This window comes from Scyliorhinus torazame, chromosome 9 (genome assembly GCF_047496885.1).
Source record: "Scyliorhinus torazame isolate Kashiwa2021f chromosome 9, sScyTor2.1, whole genome shotgun sequence".
NCBI classification, from domain to species: domain Eukaryota; kingdom Metazoa; phylum Chordata; class Chondrichthyes; order Carcharhiniformes; family Scyliorhinidae; genus Scyliorhinus; species Scyliorhinus torazame.
The window spans coordinates 268,221,805-268,231,010 of record NC_092715.1 but is presented as its reverse complement, the minus strand read 5'-3'; the positions used below and the strand labels follow the sequence as shown (position 1 = coordinate 268,231,010).

Genomic DNA, 9,206 nt, shown 5'->3' with positions numbered 1-9,206 from the left:
ACGGTGCTACCGTGCTGCACTGGCATTGACCTGTACTTAACATACGGACAGAGAAACTTATGAAATGAGAGTTGAATATACCATTCGGCCCCTCGAGCCTGTTCTGCCATTCATTCAATAAGATCATGGCTGATCTCTTTGCGTTTCAATTTCCACATTCCCACCCACCACCGATAACCTTCGATTCCCTTGCCTGACCGCGGCCTTAAGAATATCCAGTGACCCAGCTTCCACTGCCGTCCGAGGCACAGAGCTCCACAGTCGCAAAACACTCTGAAAGAAAATAACTTCTCCTCACCTCTCCACTTTAAGGGCGACCACCCATTTTAAAAACAGTGCCCCCTCATTCTGGACTCACCCACAAGAGGAACCATCCTTTCCACGGCATCTTGTCAAGCCCATTCAGGATCCTATATACTTCAATCTAGTCACTCCTCAATCTTGTAGACTTCAGTGGAAACAGGACGCGTGTTCAACATTTCTTCACAAGACAACCTGCTCATTCCAGGTATCAAAGCAGTGAACGTCCTCTGAACAACCTCCAAAGTATTTACGTTCTTTTGTTTAAATTTAGAGTATCCAATTCATTTTTTCCAATTAAGGGCCAATTTAGCATGGCCATTCCAGCTAACCTGCACATCTTTGGTTGTGGGGGCAAAATCCACGCATAACGGGGAGAATGTGCAAACTCCACACGGACAGTGGCCCAGAGCCGGGATCAAACGCGGGTCCTCGGCGCCCGTGAGGCAGCAGTGCTAACCACTGCGCCACCGTGCTGCCCTGAGTATTTACATTCTTAACCTTTTTAAGCTTTTTAGCTTTTTCATAAAAAGGTGCTGATTTTCGAATGCAAATACATATTTTTAAAAACATTTCAAACAGCATGCCCTCCTGAAACACCACACTTGCACAATTATTTTTTTCAGGGTCAGAGATGTTGTCTAGAAGTAATTATCAATGCTGACAGCGTTAATGCTCACTTATTCCTGAATACACTAGCCCTAACTTTATTTGCTGTCTTTTGTGGTTAGCTACTGGGTAAATACGTCTCCGAGTGCTGACAGACCCACCATTATTCCCAATGCTAAATCTGGATGATTATATTGTGACAAACTGTGTGGGACAGGCTTGATGAACCAGGAGATTTTTTTTCTCTCCACCGATTATCCTATTTTCTTAAACTGGGCAATTCTCACCTGCTGGTCGCATTCTTATCCCTCTTCTACCACTGGTTTTAACCAGTTGTTTAGTTGTGACATTTTCACGGTAGCTCAAGTGAGGTCAGAGCACTGAAACCGAACCTTTGCTTGGATCAGTATTAGCTCCACTTTAACGTTTTATTCTAGTTTTGGTTGACTTCAGCCAATAATCAACCCAACTCAGGAAGGGACATCACAGTTACTCAAACAATGATGCACTGGAAGTAGCATCATTATTCATTGTAAAGTCAACATCTGGATGTTACTGTCAGGGCCGAAGAAGAAATCAAACTTTTCCTCGACCTTGCCAGTACAGAGAATGTTATTAAAATTTCTTGCTGCATAATTGTTTAATGAAAGCACACATAAGAGAATGCATCCAGTAAAGATATTTTAGTATATTTTAATAAAGGGTTTGAAACTCTCTACATAGTTGATGATCTAATTGTTCTATATTGAGTTTAATATATTTTTAGTCGCTGTGTGTTTAACACAGTGGTTTGAGTTACTTCATTCAGTCGAACTATTTGTCTCCTGCTTGTATTTGATTTTCCTATGCTTCCGTCTCTTTGAATGTCGGGATTTGTGATTTCCATTCCCGGTCAAGTCTTGTTCCCGCGACTTTGACACTTTCCTTTTCCCCTCGGATGCCTTCTTCTTTCTTCTATTCCTCCAATAGCTGTACAGAAGCACAAAGAGTTAGATATCCATAATATATATAGATGCGCACAGAGATGGAAAGAGTTAAAGGTTTACAGCTGGAAATTTAAAAAGACTTGAAATAATCTTGTTTGATGTAAAAATGTCAATACATATCTCTCAATATGTTACAACATTATTATTGCTGTCATAACTTTATTATCTTTCTATTTGTTCATAGAATGTGTGTGGCGAGGTCAGTATTTATTGGCCATTCCTAATCGCCCTTGAGAAGTTGGTGGTGAGCTGCCTTCTTGAACGGCTGCAGTCCGTGTGGTGTAGGTCCACCCACAGAGCTGTTAGGGAGGGTGAGCCAGGATTTTGACCCAGCGACAATGAAGAATCATAGAATCATGGAATTTACAGTGCAGAAGGAGGCCATTTGGCCCATCGAGTCTGCACCAGCCCTTGGAAAGAACACCCTACCCAAGCCCACGCCTCCTTCCTATCCCCATAACCCAGTAACACCATCTAACCTTTTGGACACTAAGGGGCAAGTTAGCGCGGCCAATCCACCTAACCTGCACATCTTTGGACTGTGGGAGGAAACCGGAGCACCCGGAGGAAACCCACGCAGGCACGGGGAGAACGTGCAGACTCCCACAGTCATCCGAGGCCGGAATAGAACCTGGGACCCTGGAGCTGCGGGGAAACAGTGCTAACCACTGTGCCGGGACATATTTGGCAATTGTCCACATTTCTAGATAGGTGCCCATGTTGGGGCTATACTGGAACTGCTTGGCTGGAGATGAGGCTCAGTCTGGATCACAGGTCTTCAGTACTTCTGCCAAGCTGTTGTCAGGCCCTGTACCTTTGCCACATCAAATGCTTTCAGCCATTTTGTGATATCACTCAGCATCTGGGTGCTGCTGGGAACCCCAGGAGGAGGCAGAGGCGGATCATCCATATGGCACTTCTGGCTGAAGATGGTTGCAAATGCTTCAGTCTTGGCTTTTGCACAGATGTGCTGGACACCCCATCATTGAGGATGGGATATTTATGGAGCCTCCTCTTCCAGTGGGTTGTTGATCTGTCCACCACAATTCCCAACTGGACGTGGTGGGACTGCAGAGCTTAGATCCAGTCCACGAGTGAGCTACGTTTATCACATGCTGCTGATGCTGCTTGGAATGCACGTAGTCCTCTGTTGTAACTTCACCAGATTGGCATTTCATTTTTAGCTAGCCTTGGTGCTGCACGCGGCTTAACATCCAGCCCTCTTTGTTGAACTAAGGCTGTTCCCCTGGCTTGATGGTACGGGTGGACTGAGGGATCTGCCGGACCACAGGGTTGCATATAGTGGTTGAAAGCAAGGATGCCCAGTTCGGAGTTGCTAGATCTGTTCTGAACCTATCCTATTTAGTGCCACACAACATGATGGATTGTGCGAAGGCCGCACTTCGCCGCCATAAGAATTGTCTGGTGGTCACGCCGAAAAAAGCGAACATAGGCAGAGGCACCTGAGAGAGATAGATTAGTGAAAAACAGGTAAACATGTTTTTCCTCTTGTTGGTTCCCTCACCACTTGCCGTAGGCACGTAGTGTAGCAGCGATGTCCTTCGGCAGTCTCGTCACCAGTCGTACTACCCAGCCAGTCACGGTGATGGACATTGAAGTCCCCACCCAGAGCACAGTCTGCGCCCTAGCCACCCTCAATTATTCTTCCAACTGGAGGAGTGCTGCTTCATCAACAGGGGGAGAGCGGGAGGTATAGTCAGCAGTTCCTTGCCCATATTTGACCTGATGCCATGAGACGTCATGGAGTCTGAGGACACATAGGGCCACTGCCACCTGACTGTATACCACCGTGCCCACACCTCTGCTGGGTATGTCCTGGTGGTGGAACAGGACAAACCCAGAGGTGGCAATGGACGAGCCTGGGATATCGCTGATTGGTGAACACTGCACTCATCCAAGAAAATGGAGAGCAAGCGATCACGCTTCTAATCTGTGCCTTGTAGATAAAGGAGAGGCTCTGAGGATTCATAACTGTCTATTCATTGATTTATTCATTATACTATCATATTATTCATTCTGTCACACTGTAGGGGGGAAGGATATGTAATTGAGTCACAAATGTGCTTATTTAGTATGTTTGGATATCGTGTTCTGGGAGGTTTTTATCTTTCTGTTTATGAATTTGTTCCTGAGACACGAGAGACCACTGATATATTGTCCATTGTTAAGGACAATAGTATTTGATCACATTCCGTGAGGTTTGAGGCAAATGCAGCCCCACAGCAAGGCCTCCTTCCCACGGTAGCACAGTGGTTAGCACTGTTGCTTCACAGCGCCGGGGTCCCAGGTTCGATACCCAGTTTGGGTCACTGTCTGTGCGGAGTCTGCACGTTCCCCCCGGGTCTGCGGGGGTTTCCTCCGGGTGCTCCAGTTTCCAAGTCCCGGAAGATGTGCTGTTAGGCGAATTGGACATTCTGAATTCTCCCTCCGTGTACCCTAACTGGCGCTAGAATGTGGCGACCAGGGGCTTTCACAGTAACGTCATTGCAGTGTAAGTGTAAGCCTACTTGTGACAATAAAGATTATTATTATTAAAAGCCGGCCTCAAGGTTCCATCTCGGTCCAGCAATGCCCCCATTTAAAAGTTCTCCGGCATGTCTTTCAATTTCTTCAATGGCCCATTGGGCCCCTTGTGCCTGTGTCAAGGAGCAATCCAATGATGCCCCCAGCTCTTCTCCCCGTTGCCCTGCCAATCTATTTCATTTTCCCCTCTTTTGAGTATTTCTCCAATTCCTGTTGGAAAGTTATTGTTGAATCTCTTTCCGCCGCCCTTTCAGATCACTGCAGCTCGCTGCGGCAAGTTACCATTGACGTGTAATTTTCATATAGTCACCTTGGAACAAGAGCCTGATGACTACCAAAAAGGTTGTATTGGAGGAGAGATGGGAAAGAGGCAAGGAAGGGGAAATAGGCCAATCTAAATGGGTCTGGTTTGAATAAACCAAATTTCTCTGAACTATTAAGAAAACAAACAGGATTTCACTGGTTGACTATGTTACTGAATCCATGGGAAAACACTTCAATATGTGAAATAGCAATGCCAAGTCTGAACAACTCCACGATTGGCTTGAATTTTTCAGTGTCTGATAGAGAGATTGCTCTTGTGCCAGATTTATGTTGAACAAATTTGCGATCATTGAGACAGTGTGTACATCCATGGAATGTCAGCCATGTTGATAAATATGGGAGGAAATTCCTTTTTCAACTCTCATTCAACATTCACTAAAATCAACAAAAGTAGTCACAAACTGGCCGCCCACCATGCACACATGTTTTGGTCGTGCCGGAAATTTAGGAAATTCTGGACCGCCTTCTCCAGCACCACGTCGGCAATGTTACAGTTCGACCCAAAACCCAGGGCGCGATTCTCCACTCCCGCGCCGGTTGGGAGAATCGCCTGGGCCGCCAAAATTTCCCACGACGCCGGTCCGACGCCCTCTCGCGATTCTCCCAAGCGGCGGGAACGGCCCGGTCGAGTCCCGCGGGCCGCAGGCCGGAGAATCGCCGGAGACACCCAAAATGGCGATTCTCCGGCACCCCCGCTGTTCTCAGGCCCGGATGGGCCGAGCGGCCAGGCCAAAACGGCGGGTTCCCCCCCGTGCCGTCCACACCTGGTCGCTGCCGTCGTGAGCGGTGCGTGAATGCTGAGGGGGGGGGCCTGCGGGGGGGGGGGGGGTGGGGGAGGATCCTGCACCGGGGGGTACCTTAAATGTGGGATGGCCCGCGATCGATGCCCACCGATCGTCGGGCCGTCCTCTCTGAAGGAGGACCTCCTTCCTTCCACGGCCCCGCAAGATCCGTCCGCCATCTTCTTGCGGGGCGGACTTAGAGAGGACGGCAACCACGCATGCGCGGGTGACGCCTGTTATGCGGCGTCTGCAACGTCATCTATGCGGCGCCGCCTTTACGCGGGCGACAAGGCCTGGCGCGTGTAGATGACGCGGCCCCGATCCTGGCCCATTGTCAGGGCCTGAATCGGTCGGGACCGGGGCCGTTTCGCGCCGACGTGAACCTCGACGGCGTTCACGACGGCGCAGCCACTTCGGCGCGGGCGTGGAGAATCCCGCCCCATATGTTTTGGTCCTGCCCGAAGTTGGAAAGATTTTGGGGGACAGTATTCAGTACAATCTCGGGGGTCTTGCATGTGGATGTGGAGCCCAGTCCCCTGGAAGCCACATACAGGGTGTCAGACAAGCCCAAGTCACAGGAGGGAGTGAGGGCAGATGTTTTAGCCTTCACCTCGCTGATCGCTCGTAGGTGGGCCTCGCTGGGGTGGCGGTCAGCCGCTCCGCCCTGTGCTGCGACGTGGCGGGGGGGGGGGGGGGGGGGGGGTGCGGGGGGGGCCTGGTGGAGTTCTTGACCCTGTAGAAGGTGAGGTTCGAGCGGAGGGGGGCGAGTGAGGGGCTCTACAATTGTCGGGGTTTGTTCATCATCATCGGGAGTTGGTTACCGTTGACTGTTGAGGGGGAGGTCGAGGGGAGGGTTGGGTGGGGGTTTCCTGGGTTTGGGTGGGGTCGCTATTTAATATTGTTGGATTGTTCTTATTTTTCTTTTGTATGGTGAAAATGTGTTGAATAGAAATATTTTAAAAGATAAGAACATACATTAATATAGCACCTTTAACATAATCATAAGGCAATATTTGACACTGAAATGCAAAAGAAGACATGAAGACAGGTGATATAGTTAAACACGCAGGTGTTTAACAACCATCATAAAGGGGAGGAAGGAAGAGAGAGAGACAAATATATGTTTGGAATTCCAGGGCAGCAGGGCGGCGCAGTGGTTAGCACTGCTGGCTGCCTCACGGCGCCGAGGTCCCAGGTTCGATCCCGGCCCCGGGTCACTGTCCGTGTGGAGTTTGCACATTCTCCCCGTGTTTGCGTGGGTTTCACCCCCACAACCCAAAGATGTGCAGGGTGGGTGGATTGGCCACGCTAAATTGCCCCTTAATTGGAAACAATTAATTGGGTACGCTAAATTTATTTTAAAAAAGAAAGAAAAAAAAATGTTTGGAATTCCAGACCTTAGGGTCCAGACTGTTGACAACATGGCCACCGATGGTGGAGCAATGGAAATCAGGACCACTCAGTAGGCCAGAATTGGAGGATTACAGGGATCCTGGAGTCACCTTTGCAGCTTCCCAATCCCTTGCTGGGATTGTTGCGACACCCTGGGCTAGTGCACAGTCAATTCCTGCCCCACAGGCCCCGGAGTCCCAAAGTAGGTGAATTAACCAATAATTTGTAGGCTTTCCTACGATCTTTGACCTTCGACTGCTGCAATGACTTGCAGGCACCAGATTTGTAAGTAAAACATTTTTTAAAACTTTATTTATAGCAAGAGAAGAGATAAACATGTAATGGAAATAATAGAACAATGGTCCACTAATCTAACTATTCCCCAAACCCCGTCCCACCCTCCACCCAGACAGACACAAGGCATTCACATGGTTGGCGGGTGATTCAAAAATAACAGGGATTAAAAGGGCTGAGACGAATCTTTGCTTCTCAGGTGGTAGTCTTTGTAGTCGGTGATCTCGGAATCATCGGTTAGTTTGGATCTTTTAGAATCTGCCTTCAATTAAACCTCGCGGACTGCAGGGATTCCTCCAGAGAGTCACTTTCACTTGTACAGATCTCCACCAGATTGACTCTCAGGCTCAATGAGATAATATTAGAATTCTCTACCTGAGAGCTTAAAAGAGAGTTTTCCGTCCACTCTTCCTCTGGAATGCTTGTCTGCTCTTTCTGCAGATCAAGATTAACTGTAGTGAAGAGAAAGTAAAAGGCCCTTTCTTCCAGACCTCCAGAGATCTAAGAGGAGCCTATCAGCACTGTGCCTTCCCTGGCCTTCCAATCAGAGGTTATGATTTCACAGATCTGACTGGAGGCTGCTTCCAGCATTTTGGTCTGAGGTTAGATTTCACAAGCCTGGCTGGGTCAAGAGAGTATTTTAAACCTGATTCTGGCTGCTCTCGAGAACTAAACAGAACTGAAGTCAAATGGAAGCTGCTTCTTCTGTTCCAGAATCCTCTGAAGGGATCCACCAATCAGGATCAAAAATGGGATGAATCCCAGAGTTTCAAAAGAGTTGACTGGCTGCTAGCCAAGTCCATCAAAATGACATCACGGGACTATGCCTCACAGCACACTGGATCAAGGGGTGTGCCTGGGCCAGCTCAAATAGTAGCCTTGCAGCAGGGTGAGGGGTGTAGTTTAAAAGCAGCGACAACAGCCAGCAAAAAGCAGCTAGCAAGACTGGGATTAAAAAGGACACAAGGAAACAGGCAGGGATTTAAAAGAGGTTCCTTACAGGATTCACTGTAGCCATCAAGCGTACCGGAACCTTGCAGGTGGAGATTCACTTACCTCAAGCAAGGAAATGCTTTACCTCAGTCAGGAAGTCAAACAGGAATCCTCCTGCGTCCTGGCTGATGAGTGGGGTCTTGCTCCATGTATTCCTTCCTCCCGATGGAAACCTTTGGGACTTAATTCCCCGCGTGTTTTCCCCCTTCCAGCAGTGAATAAATGGTTTTTCAACCAACGCTCAATAATTCACCGTCATGTATCTACACAGATCCAGATCTTAATGAAGAAACTAAAGGGAAAACTTCCCTGACACATTTTGTGAGCGCCGTATAGTGATGAAAGTCTGTAGGCATTACTATTTCCTGAAAAGCCTCAAATTTGTTCACAAGATTTGAAGGTTATTAAATATTAACGAAAAGTGGTTTCAACAATAAATGCTGCACTGACTGTGCCACTCCAACCTCTGGCAATCAAACAGCAAGGAACACGGAAAAGGGCAAGATATTAAATTTGATAGTGGTTGATTGCTGTTATTCTGAAATGCTCTGGGGATGAAATTAGCCTAAAGCAACAACCCAAACCAGGAAACAGCGAATTAGCACCCTCTTGGTTAAGAATTAAAAACCTATGAATCTTTATTAATATTCTCAATGACATTTTCACTAACCTCATTAATTTTCATTGTTTTCGCTCAACTAAAGGAAATAATTGATCATTTAAAACTGAACTTCCAGGTGCGAATGAAGTGCTTCAATCCAATACTTACTAGAAACATCCAAAAGCAGCGAGGAACAGTAAGATGGCAACAAAAATTGGAAGCAAAATTAATATTATACTTTTAGCCGTGAGTTGTCTATTTGCTTGTTCTGTGTCGTTCACTGGGTTGAGCAAACCTCGATGTCCAATTCCTGAAAGATAATTGATCCTAATTAATTCCGCTGCTTTAATTCAAATGAATTTCACTGCCTTCAAGTCTGGC

General features: G+C 47.5%; 1 protein-coding gene across 2 annotated transcripts in view; it reads right to left on the bottom strand.

The window, feature by feature from the left end:
- Nucleotides 1-1,577: 1,577 nt before the first annotated feature.
- LOC140430108 (izumo sperm-egg fusion protein 4-like) overlaps nucleotides 1,578-9,206 on the bottom strand; it is a 39,262-nt gene continuing 31,633 nt past the window's right edge. For both annotated transcript variants that reach the window (XM_072517623.1, XM_072517624.1), the window contains exons 6-7: nucleotides 8,994-9,135; nucleotides 1,578-1,878 (exon numbers count right to left, since the gene is read on the bottom strand). In XM_072517623.1, coding sequence (XP_072373724.1) covers nucleotides 1,710-1,878; nucleotides 8,994-9,135 — 311 coding nt within the window. In that variant the 3' untranslated portion in view covers nucleotides 1,578-1,709. The remainder of the gene's footprint in view (nucleotides 1,879-8,993; nucleotides 9,136-9,206) is intronic.